Below are 16,614 nucleotides of genomic sequence, written 5' to 3' on the forward strand. Positions count from 1 at the left end.
GGGAAGGGGGGCCCTGCTGCTGAGGTTGGACAGGAAATCTCTGCTCTTTGCCCTGAATGGTGCATTGCTTTCCCAAATACACCCGGTGGGAGGGGAGAGGTGTGCCCGAGGAAAAGGAGCGGTTGTCGGCCCGAGGCAGTGATGACACACAAGGGAAATACTCACGACAGGGGAACTGATGAAGCTGAATGCAGCACGTGGTTATTTAATTTTGATCTAATAAGTTTGAGGTTGTTTTCACTTAATGTTATGCAAGAACTGGTTTTATTTACCATTGATTCCCCCTCTCCCCCCTTCCTGTGGATGAATAACTGAAGTCTAGAGGAATAAACTAATGCTACTGAACTGTTAAATTATTTTGTTTAATATTACACTTTGAGTATCTTTTTCCACATAAAATCTGTTTCTGAATTACAAGCGTTTTCTTTACATTATTTAACAATGTACACTGTAAAAAAATAAAATAAAATAAAAAAATAAAAAAGTTGAAACTTTGGGCTTCCCTGGCCACAGTTAGTTGTGTATTTGGCAGCGTTACCCCAGCTGCTCTCCTTCTATGGTTGTGCTTTGTGCTGCAATTTGTCACCTCTGCAGAATATTGCATGAAGTCACTGAAAGAAACCAAACGTGCTTTGCTGAGTGCTGGGTTTTCTCGTTGGCCTCTCCTCCCTGCTCCTGCGGTGATTTAACTGCTACACAATTGATAACAGTTATGGATAGAAAAGCTGGAGCTGCTCCCCCTCTCCTGCTGGGTCAGTCCTTCTCCTGTCTGGATCGGAAGGGAGTAGGGCTGAGCTGTGGTGCTGGGTGCTGCCTTTAGTCTAGATTCGGTCTGAATTCCATCCCCAAACTTGCAACTCTACCAATACAGTGTAAGAGTGGAACTATACAGAGTTGTTCTCAAGCAGCTGTAGGCTCGCAGGAATTATTTGGTATTTCTAAACACTAATTACTGCTGCATTTCTTTCCATTTTAAGAACAGCTTCTGTTATGAGTCATGCTGCTCAGGTCCTTAAAGGAAAAGCTCCATGTATGAACGTTACTGCTTTTTTTTTAAAAGGGGCTGATCTGAGAGGTACTGACCCCCTCTGGAGGAGGCATCTCTTTCTTTGCACTGTTCTGCTGTCAAGAAAGCTGATGGAATTGTTGGAGACTTTCAGGTTTTCTGTTGTAAGAGCTGGGAGAGGCTTTGCTGAACACAGTAATGGTGTGTCTGCACATTCCCTTCCTTACAGGTATCTTATTTCAACACTGGGCGCATGACTCAGATGTGTGGTATGTATTTCTTTCCTGAGCTGCTCTGAGCTCACTCAGCAATGAGTTGGAGAAAAACCAATATTGCTCAAATCTGAAACTCTTTTCTAGGTATGATCTGTGGCAGTTAATTTCATTTATCCTGTCTTTTGGTACCAACATCCATCCTTGTTTGTCCTGTTCAAGAGGTGAGTGGGTAATAGAGGCTGCTTAAGAAAAAAAGACTGATAAGTGGTGAAGGTGAAGTAGGAGGGGCAGGAATAAATGCTTCGTACCTCCTGTGTAACAGTCAGATTGCTTTACAAAACTCATCTGGATAGACCAGTAATGGCAGAGCACAGAAATAAGGTACTGTTTCAAGTCTGACATCAGTTTCAGGGTTGGATTAGTCAAAATTGGTGTCAGTTTTCCTGGTTTCTGCCCCAGCCGTGCTGCACCATCCTTCCAGTGCTGCCACCAGGTAACACAGAACTGGCTTCCCCTCTCTAGTCCTGGGCAGCTCAGGCTGCTTTGGGCATGGAGGGCACTGCCACCGCTCGGCTGGTGGTGCCCAGCTCCTGCCCGAGGCAGCAGGGGCTGCAGCTGAGCCCCTTCACCAGAAGAGGAAGAGACCCAACAGCTGCCCAGCAGAACCCTTCTCTCACCAGAGTGGGGCCTTTCAAGCTGGGCACAGAGTACTTCCTAAATGCTGCTTGAAAGATCTTGCTTTGACCTTATTACTAAGAAGAACAGCAGTTGCTTTGCTCTCATGTTTAAAATCCACTCAAACCTTTCTGTTTGTGCATACTAAAGCAAATGCAAGGCTGTGCATGCAGTGGTAGTCTCTAGCTTTCTATTGTACCTGCTTACAAGCTTCTCTGAGCTTGTTTACCAGTTGTAACTGAATAGGAAGAAGGCACAAATAGCAAGTGTAGTTTGTCCAAATTTAGTGTTTATTCTTGTGTTAAAAAGGAGTAAAAGCTTATTTAAAAGTATAAAATTGCTGCTCTTGTTCATTTCACAAAAGGTCCAAACAAACACTTAGATGCTCTATGTACTCCTCAGCAGCAGCCCCCGCATGTTCTTGCCCCTGTGCTGCATGGGCACAGGTGGACGTGCTGCTGCTGCTCCTGGGAATGCCTTGTGCTTGAGGGGTGAGCTGAGGCAGAGCTGTCAGGACGATGCTTGTGCAGCCTCTGGGCAGGCAGCTGGGCTGCATGTGAAGGGCAGAGGCTGCCGCAACTGCAAACGGCCAGAGGGAATGGAAGACAGCAGTCCGTGTGCTTTCCTGGGACCATAACCCACCCTGTCCTTATTTTATTAGAAAAAACTTTTCTGTATGCCAAAACGCCGAGCAGGAAAGAAGCTATGGCATCTCATTTGAAGGTTTACTTACGCTGCAGTTTTCAGGCAAATTATTTGTAAAACAGCCACGATTTGTGCAGGAGCACAAATGATTGTGTGTTTATAGAAAAAAAAATCTGGGCTACGTAATAAACCCAAAGCACATGAAGTTCTTGCTGGCTGTGTCTCTCTGGCTATTTTGTGTTGCTTCAGGACAATCTATTAATAGATGAAGCTTCCTCACATACTTTGAGCAGCCAACTGCAGTCTTATGATGTAATCCAGCTTGTAGGTAATGATGCCACTGGGTGTCCTATGTAGGTTCTAGCCTCCGCTTCTTCCAGCTTTGGCTTCTCCTGTGAGGGCTGTGCTCTGCTGAACAGGGAGAGAGAGCGAGAAAGGGAAGTTTCTTAAAGCTTTTCTTTGAAAGGGTAGATAACTGCAGGACAAGGGGAAATGGTTTTAAGTTGAGGGAGGGAAGATTTAGGTTGGACGTCAGGGGGAAGTTCTTTATAGAGAGAGTGGTGAGGTGCTGGAACAGGCTGCCCAGAGAGGCTGTGGATGTCCCTGGAAGTTTTCAAAGCCAGGTTGGATGGGGCCCTGGGCAGCCTGGTCTAGTATTAAATGTGGAGGTTGGTGGCCCTGCATGTGGCAGAGGGGTTGGAGCTTCATAATCCTTGAGGTTCCTTCCAACCCTGACCATTCTGTGATTTGCTTCTAAAAGTACTCATTGATTTATTCTTTACCTCTTCCCTGAGAAGACAGTTGGATGAAAAGAGTATTCCTAGCCTGCTATCACAGCGCTCCACACAAAAGAGAGATGCTTCTCCCACTTCAGCTTAGTAATGACAGCAAAGCTTTCAAAGCCAAGAGCCGCTGTTGAGAAGAAAGAGCTCAGTCATTTATCACAGCACGTACCTGGTGTGCGTTGGTTGGCACCGTGGCTGCTGCCCGTGAGAGCAGCAGATGGCTGCAACTGTGCAAACCTCACAGAAGGTTTGTGAGAATGCATTCTCTGAGGCGTCCTGTTACGAGTTGTCATCTGGTGACATCCGCGGGGCGTCTCGGGAAGCTGGGCTGCTGCTGGTGAGCCTGCTGCTTTGTGACACATCAACTTGTTAAGGTCAGTGGTCTCCAAGGAAATGTCCCAAAGTTCAAGATCATCTAGAATGAATGAAAAGATAATGGGACCAAAGACGATGGCACTACAGGAACAAGAGTAACTCCAGGACAAGCCTGCCCTTTTCCTATTGTAGTGGCCACTATAGAAGTTAAACTGTAAAGTATCTTTTATGTCAGTGCACAAGCAGAAAACAGCACTATGCCCTGTGCTCTGAACTTCAGCAAGGTCCATGTGCTGTGCTGTGTGACCCAAACAGCTGTAGCTGTGTTAAGAAAAGGCACTTCCCCCCCTTCCATGTTCTATTTTTGTGAAACGTCACCAGAAGAGAAGAGATTGCCAAATATGTCTAACAGTGCTTTACTGAAAGGCATGGTGTAAAACTTCTCATACTGATGGACATCTCATCTCTTGCACATCTTAACATTTTTTTCCTGCCATTCAAGCAAGGTTAGTACAGCTAAGGTCAGACTCACACTTTTACTCCAACCTCTTCACAACTTTTACCCTTACACGTTGAAGAATTAATCTAAATACCAATAATTTAACATGCTGCTATTCATTATTCTTGGCTGACCTGCAAAGAACTCTTCTTCGATTGCCAGTTCCTGTTGTACTGCTGCTGGAGTGCTGTGTTTTACAGGAGGGTTGGCTGTTTCTGGACAGAGGTAACACAAGAAGAGATTAAAGTTTGAAATACAGAAAAACTCTTCTGTTCCTCCTTAGCAGACAGACTATGAGTATGAAATGATTGCACCCAGGTACCCTTTTTTCCCACAGCTGCTTGGATTTTGGAAGTGGTATATATAGAATAACATGGATGCTGCTGATGACTAGCAATTGCAATACTATAAACTCTTTTACCCCACCCCCAAGTTCCTGCTCACCACACATCTGTCCAGACTTCCCCATGAGTGAAAAGTAACCTACCAGCAGCTAATGCAATTCTGCTTGCCTGCAGCCACTTCAGTGGAGTGCTGCAGCCTCAGCCCTGACGCAGAAAAGTAATGATACAGATGGCAGTGGCTGTGCTGCACGAAGCTTTAGTGTGGCTGGAAAGTTGCAGATTTAATGATGTGGTTTTAGAGCCGCTTTAAGAATGCGTAGGGACAGAAGTATGAGGATCTTCCTTTCTTTGGTCTCAAAGGAGTGTGATAGCACAGTATAAAACAAAAGACCAGGCTCCCGTACTGAGAGTAACGCATGTCTGCCAGTGGCTATCATTTAAACTGTCAGCTTCTAATGCCCCACCTTACCCTGTTTGCTGCTGGGAGTAACTTCTGTGACCTGACGTCTCTTCTCCATCTGTTCCCGGAACTGCTGCTGTAGCTGCTTTTGTCGCAGTTTCCGCTGGTACGTGGCATCACACTCAGTAGCTGGGGAATCTGTATTTCTGCCACAGCCCCAGGTAAAGACAAAGTTAAAACGGGAGTTCAGCAACTACATTTTATGAAGAAACATTCATGCTATAATAACTGCAAGAAAAATCCTCTAAACTATTATTGTATGGCATCTTCCAATTTGGACTGTCCACGTGCTTCAAAGGGGACAGCAACTTCTAACATACCCAGAGCTGCTTGGCTGCTTCTGATCTGTCATTCCAGAAGCCTCTGTGTGACTGGGCCTACAAGTTGGTGCCATTTCATACTGTTGCCTCCGTCCTGGGTTCTGCCTTTCCAGACAGCCATCATACCTCGCTTTCTCTATTTCGGGTTCATAGTCCTGTCTTTTAGTTTTCGCCAGATCCAACTCGGGGGGCATCTAGGAAAGGGAAAAAAGAAAACACCTTCAGAAATTTCCTTCATGAAATATGCACAGGTCTTTTCTACGTGGCACTGTTAGAAAATCTCGTTTGTTTGCTCTAGGTAGAGAAGTAAGTTTAGAAACTAAAATGCATTTTAGTTTATCTAGTTTATCACTTTGTGCCAGTTCAGTAGTTGAGTTCTTTAGGGAAGATATCCTGTGTCTCTCCATACTGTGCGCGGTGATTTTACAAATGTCTGGCTGTGAGGCAGTAGATGACCTTGGCAAAGCAGAGATCTCTGTCATCTTCACTTGGTGAGGTGTCCCTTTGGAACAGTTCCTCCAACCTCGTAAACTAGCCAGAGCCATGTTAGAGCTCCAAGCTGACTAGCAGAGTTGAGTAAATCCTGATAGATGAAGGCAACTTTCCTGTGGAACAACATGGATCAGCAGATGTAAAAGGCTCACTTTTTCCCCAGTGTGCAAGGTAAGTTACTGCCTAGCAGCCTACTGCCCCCAGCTGGCACACATCAGGAGCTAACAAGATTAATGCTGACCAACAGCTGGGGCACCTTTAGTGCTACAAAGACTGCTGTGTTACATCAAAGTGTACTTTGTGAGAGCTCTGAAAGAACAGGCTTACAGCACTGTTGTTACCAGTGGGATGTGCAGCACAATTTCTTGTCTCTTTCTGGACCAGAGACCTCCAAAAGAGACATTTCTGCACAGTGCTCATTAACTCTGAAGGTTCACTGTTTGAACCTAGGACTTCAGAGGGAAAAGTAACTGCAGCTCTCCCTTGCATGGTGGAACCTAAAGCTAAGCCTAAAGGACCTTGAGAAGCAAGGCAAGGAGTAACATGGCCTATTTCTGTTCAGTAATGGAAAGAACTGTAGTGATGACAGGAAAAGTGTTTAAGTACACATCAGCAGTACAAACTAACTCTTCATATATTCAAGAGCCTGCTCTCATTGTACAGTTGCAAATTTCAGGTACCAACACATTTTGCAGCCAAGCAGAGGATGTTTGCAGGTCCTCTTGGTTGCTCCTCATGTAGCAAAAGAACAGAATAACATCACCTCTTTTGCTTTTCTGGGGGAGGGGAGCGGGGGCAGGCAACAGCCATAACTTTTTTGGGTTCAATCTAAAAGCTTAGATTCCTCTTTTGTAATACAGATGCATCTAACATACTGCAATGTTCTTTTGGGAAGGATCCAAGTGGCTTAACTGAAAGCTGATATCACCTTTTGAACTTTTCTTTAGACCTCAGTACAAAAACATTGTTATAAAATACCTACCCAGTATCTATTCACAGAATCACAGAATTGCCAGGGTTGGAAGGGACCTCAAGGATCATGAATCTCCAACCCCTCTGCAACATGAAGGGCCACCAACCTTCCCACCTAATGTTAGACCAGGCTGCCCAGGGCCCCATCCAATCTGGCCTTGAACACCTCCAGGGACGGGGCATCCACAACCTCTCTGGGCAGCCTGTTCCAGCACCTCACCACTCTCTCTGTAAAGAATTTTCCCCTGACGTCCAACCTAAATCTCCCCTCCCTCAACTTAAAACTGTTTCCCCTCATCCTACAGTTATTAACCCTTTCAAAGAGTTGATTCCCCTCCTCTTTGTAGGCTCCATTTATGTACTGAAAGGCTGCAATGAAGTCACCCTGCAGCCTTCTTTTCTCCAGGCTGAACAAGCCCAGCTCCTTCAGCCTGTCCTCATAGGGGAGGTGCTCCAGTCCCCTGATCATCTTTGTGGCCCTCCTCTGGACCCTCTCCCACAGTTCCCTGTCTTTTTTTGTACTGTGGGCTCCAGGCTCTTGGACGCAGTACTCCAGTACTATTCTAAAAAGAACAACGGACAGATCTCTGAGGGGTGAAATAGAGGCACAGTGTAAACCTTATTAGAAAGACCAGGCTGAGAATAGTGTAGCTGGTAATGCGAGTGAGGCTTTGTAGAGTTCAAATGCTGATTTCTAAAAGGAAAGCAACTATCAGTGCACACAGTGATATTGTTACCGTATGGATTTTACTTATTCTTAAGTTCTAACTACAGCAGACAGCTCTGGGATGTGATCCATTTAGTATTGTTTCCAGGACATGCTGGGCTATGCATATTAAACTTTATTGGAAGAGGTTTTTCTCACAGAAAAACACCTTGTTTTCTGCCAGAGCTTCCTAAAATATACAGAAACTTCCTCCTGCTGCCCAGTATGTCTAGCCTTGGCTTCCAGCTTGAGTCTTCAGGACTATATGAAATGGTCCCAATTTCACAGAACGTATAGAAAATAGCATTTAGAAAAAGCAGTTAATCTTCCTGGTGTAGCATTTAACCTCTTATGAGCACAGATGTAACTGCACACATTGCTGGCACTGAATAAAAAGACTTGGCTTTGGGTTGTGGATGCCCTGTCCCTGGAGGTGTTCAAGGCCAGGTTGCATGGGGCCCTGAACAACCTGGTCTAGTATTAAATATGGAGGTCGGTGACCCTGCATGTGGCAAGGGGTTGGAGATTGATGATCCTTGAGGTCCCTTCCAACCCTGGCCATTCTGTGATTTTGTGAAGACACTAAATGTCACACGGCATCTTGAGTAGCATACTGTTTCTTCAGCCTTCTCACCACAGTAAGCTTGCCTACTGAAAATAGTTAGACTTTAGAATAGTTGTAGTAAAGTGCTGGGGAAGAACTCAGTAACGGACAGCTTGTTCAATCAAACTAGCAGGCAAATGCTACAGGTCTGATAGCTGGAAATATTCGGGGCTAAGATGCATTTGTATCATTATTTACATTCCTTTTAACATGAAGGATCAGGAACAATCAACATCTAGAAGTCCCTGCTCTGAAACACCACATACTGTACCTGACGTGGAAGCTTATTAACTGCTTGTAGGTAGTCTTTGTCTAGGATACAGTTCCCAAGAGCATTCCCAAAGCACCTGAGAAACAAGGAGAGCTCATTGTGACTGAAAATAACAGCTCCCAATTCACTTCTGAGAATGTGCAAGTACTGATCTTCACTTACTTGAGTGCCCTCTTCAGTCCATCTGTTACTGCCTCCTTTCTTGCCTTTTCTAAGGACAAGGCCTTGGACTTCAAGCCTTCGCTGACTCCATAGCCCACATCTTCATGGTATGAGCCATCCTGCAGTAAGATTTTAAAAGCATTAAGTATAAGGGAAACTTTGCACATAAAGCATCCATTGCTAGACGTTGTGCTTTCCTAAGCCTGCTTACTCATCCTTAGCTGGATGTTTTGTAGCAAGGTAAACGTTTTGGACTTCACTATGTTCTCTGTTGTAGTGCTTCACTCCCAAAAACAACAGTCTGACCTATGTACTTTCATTCCCAGCTTTAAGTAATTGCTCAGCTACAGACAGAGCAAACAAAAAACCCACTTACCTTAAGCTGGACTCTCACGAATGCACAGACCCCCACATAGAACCTGCCGTTGTTGAGATCAACAAAGTCTGAGGGAAAAAAAAAGTAGCATCCTAAATAACACAAAAGACTTCTGATCCACATGTAGATCTCAATTTGCTTCCTTTGGATATTCATAAACCTGTAGCGCAGTTGCTGAATGGGCCCAAGACACTGTCACTGTATTTTCTACAACATGGAGCATGACTTATAAAATATTACTTGCCATCCAAGAATGATATCTTGTACATATGCTCTGGGTATGCTACATTTTCTGGTTATCAGAAAATGTGTAGGTCTGCCAAACACTTCTGCTCTGGTATCATGTGTATAAAAACATATTTAATATATGTTTACATCTGTTTTTTTCTTATATATGAAAGAAATTAAAGTTGTAAGCATCACTCCTCAATAATCAATCCTCCTTCAAATACATATCTTAGATTTTCAAAGAGTAACAGTTCTTTTTCAGCTGGAAGATTTAAAGTATCAATTTATAAAAACAACAATGGAAAAGAACCTTAACTGTCTATAAAAGCAATTTGTTTCCTATTATTTATTAGAAGCTTCTCATATGGGAAACGTTGCACAAGGCTTTATCCATGACTCTAAGTCCAGAACCTCTAAACAACCACTGGCAGTCTTACAAGTCTGACAGAATCACAGAATGGCCAGGGTTGGAAGGGACCTCAAGGATCATGAATCTCTAACCCCCCTGCCACATGCAGGGCCACCAACCTCCCCATTTAATGCTAGACCAGGCTGCCCAGGGCCCCATTCAACCTGGCCTTGAACACCTCCAGGGATGGATGGGGCATCCACAACTTCTCTGGGCAGCCTGTTCCAGCACCTCACCACTCTCTTGGTAAAGAACTTCCCCCTGACATCCAACCTAAATCCCCCCTCCCTCAACTTAAAACCATTTCCCCTTGTCCTGCTGTTATCTAACCTTTCAAAGAGTTGACTCCCCTCCTGTTTGTAGGCTCCCTTTAGGTACTGAAAGGCTGCAATGAGGTCACCCTGCTGCCTTCTTCTTTCCAGGCTGGACAAGCCCAGCTCCCTCAGCCTGACACATAGCTGACATGAAATGCTTTGTAGTTCAAGAAACTGTACAATGATGTCCAAAAGTTCCATCCTCGTCTGGTCCACTTGTTCAATAGTTTTGTAAAGCTGCCAGATGTGTAATCCTTTTTCACCCCAGGATTTAAAAAAAAAGCAGTATAATAATCCTCTGTCTCTGAACTGCTAAAGCAGAACTTTTTACAGGATCATTTGAGAGATTTTTCCTTCAAGTCATCATGGTGAAAAATGTGGACAGGCTTTTTTTATGCCAATCTGATACTTACCAACATTCTGTTGAGTGACTGAATGAGCCCAGCCATTGAAGCCAAACATCTCATTGGCCAGACTGATTACCTTGTGACCCTCAATATAGCAGACCTGAAAACAGAAACATATGTATATGTATATACACACATACACTCTTTATTTTAAAGAAAGATTACATAGATATCTTACTCTGAGGAAACCTGCCTAAATTCAAGATAATTGAATGATGATGCAGATTTAGGTTCACCATCTTCTGGCAACTGTAATGGGGAGAACTGAACAAATATGCCAGAATTAAGGGGAGCAGAGCTAGCAGGCACTAAATAAGTAAAACTGCAGCTAGTGTTACATAATGACTCATATACTTCAGTTCTAGAAAAAAAAGAAAAACATCTCAATGTTCCATGAGGAGGATGAAGCACTGAAAAGTTAACTGGCTTTTCCATAGGAATGTAAGGATTCTGTGGCTAAGATAAAGCCAGAATACATGCTGGCCTAGTTTTCCTTTCATATTTGCTGATTACACTTCAGTGGGAAATATTCAAAACTAAGGATTATTATTGTTATTATTTTAATAATAATTCTTCTGGAAAAAAAATGCAAGTTGAACATCTATGCATGTTTATTCATACCTTTTGTCCTCCTCCAGCTTGCCGACTGCTGATATACTCTGGACCCAGTTTCTGACGAAGAGCATGCTGGATGGCTTGATATTCATTTGCTGTGTATTGATACTTGATGGAAACAAAGTAAGACAAAGTTTCTCATTCTCTCCCTATTAGCTATCCCTCTTCTCCTAATACTACTTCATTTTCCTTGTCCTTTCAAGGGATACATGGTCCATTTTTAGAATCAAAATATAACTAACAAAGAGAGACCCTGGGGCACGTGTACACATTTTTGCACTATATTGGTTTTTTTTGTACTCTTGAGGTCATACACAGATCATCTTGAGTGCAATAACATGGCATGTACAGGACAACCAGGCTATCAAGTCCAGCCAGCATGAGTTCGTGAGAGGCAGGCAGGTCCTGCCTGACCAACCTTATCTCCTTCTATGAACAAGTGACCCACTTGGTGGATGAGGGAAAGGCTGTTGACATAGTCAAGCTAGACTTCAGCAAAGCCTAGACTTCAGAAAAGCCTTTTCCTGTCATCAAATGACTCTAGCCTAACTGTATCCAACTTTAAAATGAGCAAATATGCAGAGCAGATTTCCAGCAGTGCAAGTATGGAACTTCTATTCCTCAGGCAAAGGGAACTGACCTGTCCGAAGCAAGCAACTGAACTGCTGGTGCTGGTACTGCTGCTGCTGACATGGCTTTCACTGTCCTTTCCTTGCCTTGCAGGCATCCCTAAAGACAAAAGAAAATACAATTATTGAAAATAAGAGTCAACTATCCATAAGAAAACACATCAAAAAAGTCCACTGCACGCTAAGTATAGCAATGTACTGCAATATATTGAATAATACAGTAATACCAATCATACTTCTGTGCATATTTCTGTGAAACTGCTGCAGGACCAGTTGGAAATTTGTTTTCTGATGCTGTTTCATAGCAATTAAAATTCTTCTTAAAAACCTACTGTGTAGTAGTCAGAAATAGACAGAAATGACTAGCTTCATCCTAAAGGCAGAGGCACAACACAAATGTGTTGTGAGTCATTATTCTAAATATTAAGAGGGTAAAGATGATTTGTTTTTATTCCTTTTAGATGACCATGAATGCATTGTACTGCTTTAGGTAAGGAAAAAAAACACCTCAGTTTTTCAGATTCCCCAGCACTGTCTTCCTACATCACCTTCCAAATCCATTAATACTTTGATTAAAAGCAGAAAGAAATTTCTAAAATTGTACTTGTCTATAACCTGACTTATCCATCTTCATTTTAGATTACTGACTTCAATTATCGACTGCCTTGGGTTATGATGGCATCACACAAACCACGCAGAGCTGGAAAACATACAGAACCTCTAACAATGTGAAGAAGTTGTGCCAACAATTCAGTAGATGGCACCCTTTTCCAAGCCAGTACCCAACAACTACCCGATGGTAACCGTGCTACCACTTTGCTGTGCTGCTGGAGAAGTGGTTGTCCTGTTGAGTGCCTATACGACAGGAGCACGAGGGAGCCTCAGCAACACATCTACAGAAGCCCACAGAGGCAATCTTTTACTGTATTTGCACAAATACTGAGTGCAAATGCTTTTAGCCCATCCGTCTATAAGTCTTCCATATGCAACACAAGGGAAGTCAACGTGCAGTGTATGTCAATGAGACACCTGGGGATATTAAAACAGATACAAAAGATTTAAAATCTTCCAGACAGTGATATGTGATAGGCAGCAGGAGCCCGGCTAGTATTACTTCTTGCTCCTGTACTTCATGTTCAGATTTTTTGAAAGAAGTTGTTTTTCTAGTCTCTAAACAAGGAAGTCAAAGTATTACTAAGAACTTGCTAAAGACATCTCAGAAAAGGGATACTAGCTGTACCCCTGGCAAATACAAACACTGATAACTATGTCAGGTGTAGCTAGAATTCTCTTTTTGTTGGCAATCATTATTTACCTTCTGTTCAGAAGCTGTATAATTGCACAGATCTTGTACATTCAAAAGTGTTTCAATCAAAAGTTAGCTGCAATTTATGGTAAATACATTTGGTTTCAGAAGAGAATGTGTAGAAGTTAATATTACTAGGAGATGTGCACATGGTTTAAGAAAGTTACTGCCCTTTTTGAGCAAAGAGTCCTTTGCATCCTGAGGGAAACACTTAGAAAGAAATAAAAAAATAGTATCTGTGGTGAGTGGTGGAGGGAAACAAAGTTTGGACAATACTATATGTATATTTTCACTCTATGCAGACTAAATCAGATCTTAATCAGTATAAAGCCCTTGGAGGGAAAAGGCAATACAAGAAATGTGTGCATTTGCTCTGCGAGCAGGAGGCCAAGAATCTACACACACAGCAGGTGGGTGGTGTTCTGAAGGAAAACTGCTTTAACCAAAACCACTATTAACCCTTTGAAGTTTTTACAAGGTGTGCACCATTGTCAGCCTACATTCTATACAGATACACCTTGAATGAAACTGACTAAAGTATGGGTGTCAATTCTGAACAAGAATGAGGAAGTGCAGAATTCTGCTAAAAACAGCATCACATCATATGGTTTTAATCTAATGGAGAGATTTCAGTAGAATCTCTCAGATAAAATATGTCCATAGCCTGTATTTAAGTTATTATTTATTCTACAGCTTATGTAAATGAGATGGATGATGCTAGTTTAATTCCAGGCCTTGCTCACACCAACAGTTTGCTTCAGCCATGGTTCTTATTTAAACCAAATGTTCAACAGAACAATGTGATTTCTTTAATCAATTTGCTGAAATGCAGCACAGTGAGGCCCTATGTCTCCAAGCAGCTCTCAGAGCATTTCAAAGTGATGGGGCTGGAGCACCTCTCCTATGAAGAAAGGTTGAGGAAATGGGACTTGGAGAAGAGAAGGCCTCGGGGAGACCTCACTGTGGTCTTCTAGTACTTGAAGGGAGCATATAAACAGGAAGGGGGTATGTCTGTTAATGAAGGTGGGTAGTGATAGGACAAGGAGGAACGGTTTTAAACTGAGACAGGGGAGACTTAGGTTAGATAGTAGGAGGAAATTTTTCACACAGAGGGTGACACACACTGGAACAGGTTGCCCAGAGAGGTTGTGGATGCCCCATCCCAGGAGGCATTCAAGGCCAGGCTGGATGTGGCTCTGGGCAGCCTGGTCTGGTGGCTGGTGACCCTGCACATAGCAGGGGGTTGGAACTAGATGATCTCTGTGGTCCTTTTCAACCCAGGCCATTCTATGATTCTATGAACTTCAATTTCGAGATCAGTAGAGCAGAAGTCCTGAAGTTAATTCTGCAAATGGAATTCTAAATCTCCCTTAACACAGAACCAGGAGCTTGGGAAGGCAAGGCTTCCACTCCTCAGCAGAATGCTGGTTCCTCGCTCACTCTCTTAACTCATCTCAAACATTAACCCTGGGATAGATAATAATAATCAGCTATTGGCTAGAGAAGAGCCAAAGGACAGTGCTCGGACAGTACTGGACACATAAATTAGCACTAAAAATGCCTTACTCTCAAACTATCTTCAAATGCTAAAAGTTCAAGTTCTGTATAGAGGATGGTAAAAGCAGTTTACCATCAGACAACCAGAAATTACCATTTACTACATTTGTGACCGTGATCGTTCTTTATTATTTATCATCTACACGGAATTACTGTCACTGCAACCACTAATGTTCTCAGGTTTCTCTGGGCAGCCTGTGCCAGGCCTGCACTGCCCACTGATGTTGCACTTTCAGACTGCACTATTCAACCTCATCCTTCTCTACACGGTATGCTTCCGTCCCAGCGAAGCTACGTTCTGCTAAGCACAAATCTTTCACTAAATGCAGCTCCTCAAAGCGCCCCAAGAGCAAACAGCCAAGCACGGCAGATTGACTAAGCACAACAAATGATGCTGCCTGGGTAACTTAAGGTTCCGATCCCCCTAACACACACACACACACACACAAATAGAGTGAACTCGAAATGCATATATATGTTTCTGTGGAGCATTCTTTCGTCTGGGGACGCTAAACTATTCTGTAAGCCGAATAATTTGCTGTGCGAAAGTTGCTTCATCCAGCACGGAGATGGAGCGAGCAGCCTGAAAGCCTAACGGTCTGCATGGTGAAAAGCGGCCATGTCATTCCCCGTGTTCTGACTCGTGCAGATACCCGGCCGGGGTCGCTGAGGTGACAGCCCGTTTCCCGGCCCCGCCAACGGCCGCCCCGCGCGCGGCCCCGCCGGAAGTGGCTGAGGACACCGTACCTGAGTCAGGCCGGGCCGCGCGCCTCCCGCCGCCGCCGCCGCCGTTCGCAGCTCCCGCGCGTGCAGGAGGGGCGACGGGGGCGGGCGCGGCTACGGCGAGACAGAGGGGACAAACTTCCCGCGGGCGGACACGGAGGGGAGGGCAGGGGAGGCCGGCCGGGGGAGGCGGGGCGCCGCGCGGCCGCGAGGGGACGGCGGGGCGGGAGGGAGAGGCGGAGGCGACCGAGCTCGGCGCGGCGCTGACGGGCAGGTGAGGGGCCCCGCTGGGCGCGGGGGGCCGCGGGAGGGGGGCAGCGCCGCTCGCCGGCCGCTGGGGGGAGCCAGGCGCGGGGCGGGGCCTGCGGGAGCCGGTAGCTGCGGGCGGCCGCCGGGCTGGGCAGGGGCTGCGGCGGGGCCTGGTGGCCGGCGGGCGCCGCTCAGGTGGGTCCGGTCCCCTCCCGGGACGCTGCGGGGCCTCGGGGCCGGGAGGAGAGCTGGGGAGGAGGCTGAGGGGTGCGGGGCCTCGACGCTCCGCGGGCCTCGAGCGCGCTGTCACCGCCCGGGGCTGTGCTGGGTTGGGTTGGGCTGTGCTGTGCTGGGCGGCGGCACCCCCGGGCCCGGCTGCACCCGCTGCCCGGCCCGGCCGGAGGGGAGCGGGGCGAGTCCCGCCGTGCGGCGGTGGTCGTGCGGCGGCGCTCAGGGAGGGGGCTGGTTCTGGGGCGGCCGCGGGGCTTCGCTCGTCTCCCCTGCGATCGCGTTTGTCCCCGTCCCCCCCCCCCCCTCTACTTGGTCAGCGTGCCCTCGCCAAGCGTCCGCCTTCATTGTCTCGGTGCCATCAGCAAGGTAATGGTGCCGGCCGCCTTTCTGCCCGGAGCGAGCCGTGCTGTGATTTCCGCCCCACCTCTGGGCATGCCGCGTTCATCCCACGGAACCTACTACAGCGCGAGTGTCAGTTGACATCATGCTTTGTTTCTGCATCTGCAGCCATCCTGAAACGTGTGTCGGGAGCTGCTGTCTTTCCACATCTGTCTCGTTCCTGACGCGAACCCTAAACCTCAGCTATGAAGGCTCACAATGCCTTTTGCTTGGAGTGTTACGTGCGAGTTGGAAGCCCGTGTTGTGGTTCGTGCTGATGGGGTGTGAAATGTTCTAGGTGAAACCCTGATGGAAATGGGGAGGTTTAGGAGGCAGGAAAGAAGAAAGAAACGTCTGTGGAGCTAAGGGAGAAGCAGAAGCATAGGAGCTGAGAGAATAAAAGCAGATTCTTAGAAATAGAATGGATGGGGAGAACAGCATATGTTTTACTTATCTTATTGTAGCTCATTCTGGGGGGTGGGGAGGGCATGTAAGGGTAGGTGGGGTGATTGTTGCTGAATAATACGTTGCCTCAAATCCAACAGGTTATAACCAGATAAAGTTGTCCAGTTTGGCTGCAGGGTTCTGATTCTGATAAGATGGCCAACCCAGCTAGGATGTCGGAACAGTAACCTCCACCATCTGCCTGCCCTCCTTTTCTCCCAGAGGGTGCTGCGTCTACAGCAGGAGGTGGTTGAATATACATCTTCTCCTGAGTTCT

At 45.7% G+C, this 16,614-nt stretch overlaps 2 protein-coding genes across 16 annotated transcripts in view; one reads left to right on the forward strand and one right to left on the reverse strand.

The window, feature by feature from the left end:
- Nucleotides 1–499: 499 nt before the first annotated feature.
- On the reverse strand, nt 500–16,059 carry RAD52 (RAD52 DNA repair protein). 7 transcript variants are annotated; one of them, XM_090145196.1, is made up of 12 exons: nt 15,975–16,059; nt 11,461–11,549; nt 10,827–10,928; nt 10,212–10,305; nt 8,848–8,915; nt 8,472–8,590; nt 8,310–8,385; nt 5,265–5,458; nt 4,954–5,090; nt 4,275–4,355; nt 3,496–3,741; nt 500–2,952 (listed from the first exon to the last, which is right to left on the reverse strand). In XM_090145196.1, exons 2-12 carry the CDS (start codon nt 11,545–11,547, stop codon nt 2,891–2,893), a joined length of 1,266 nt encoding a protein of 421 aa, XP_090001322.1. In that variant the 5' UTR covers nt 11,548–11,549; nt 15,975–16,059; the 3' UTR covers nt 500–2,890. The 7 variants fall into 7 exon arrangements, with proteins under 7 accessions (XP_090001322.1, XP_090001332.1, XP_090001308.1 ...); XM_090145206.1 differs by having other exon boundaries at nt 3,496–3,672; nt 15,940–16,016; XM_090145182.1 differs by having other exon boundaries at nt 500–2,949; nt 15,940–16,013.
- Nucleotides 15,224–16,614, forward strand: part of ERC1 (ELKS/RAB6-interacting/CAST family member 1) — a 291,931-nt gene continuing 290,540 nt past the window's right edge. For 8 of the 9 annotated variants that reach the window (XM_090145169.1, XM_090145142.1, XM_090145146.1 and 5 more), the window contains exon 1: nt 15,224–15,309. The gene's annotated coding sequence lies outside the window, so the exon portion shown is untranslated. Of the gene's footprint in view, nt 15,310–15,389; nt 15,480–16,614 lie in introns of those variants that run through there. The other variant, XM_031589865.2, reaches the window with a different exon arrangement.

This window comes from Phasianus colchicus, chromosome 1, assembly GCF_987193195.1.
Source record: "Phasianus colchicus chromosome 1, bPhaCol1.hap1.1, whole genome shotgun sequence".
Classification (NCBI taxonomy): domain Eukaryota; kingdom Metazoa; phylum Chordata; class Aves; order Galliformes; family Phasianidae; genus Phasianus; species Phasianus colchicus.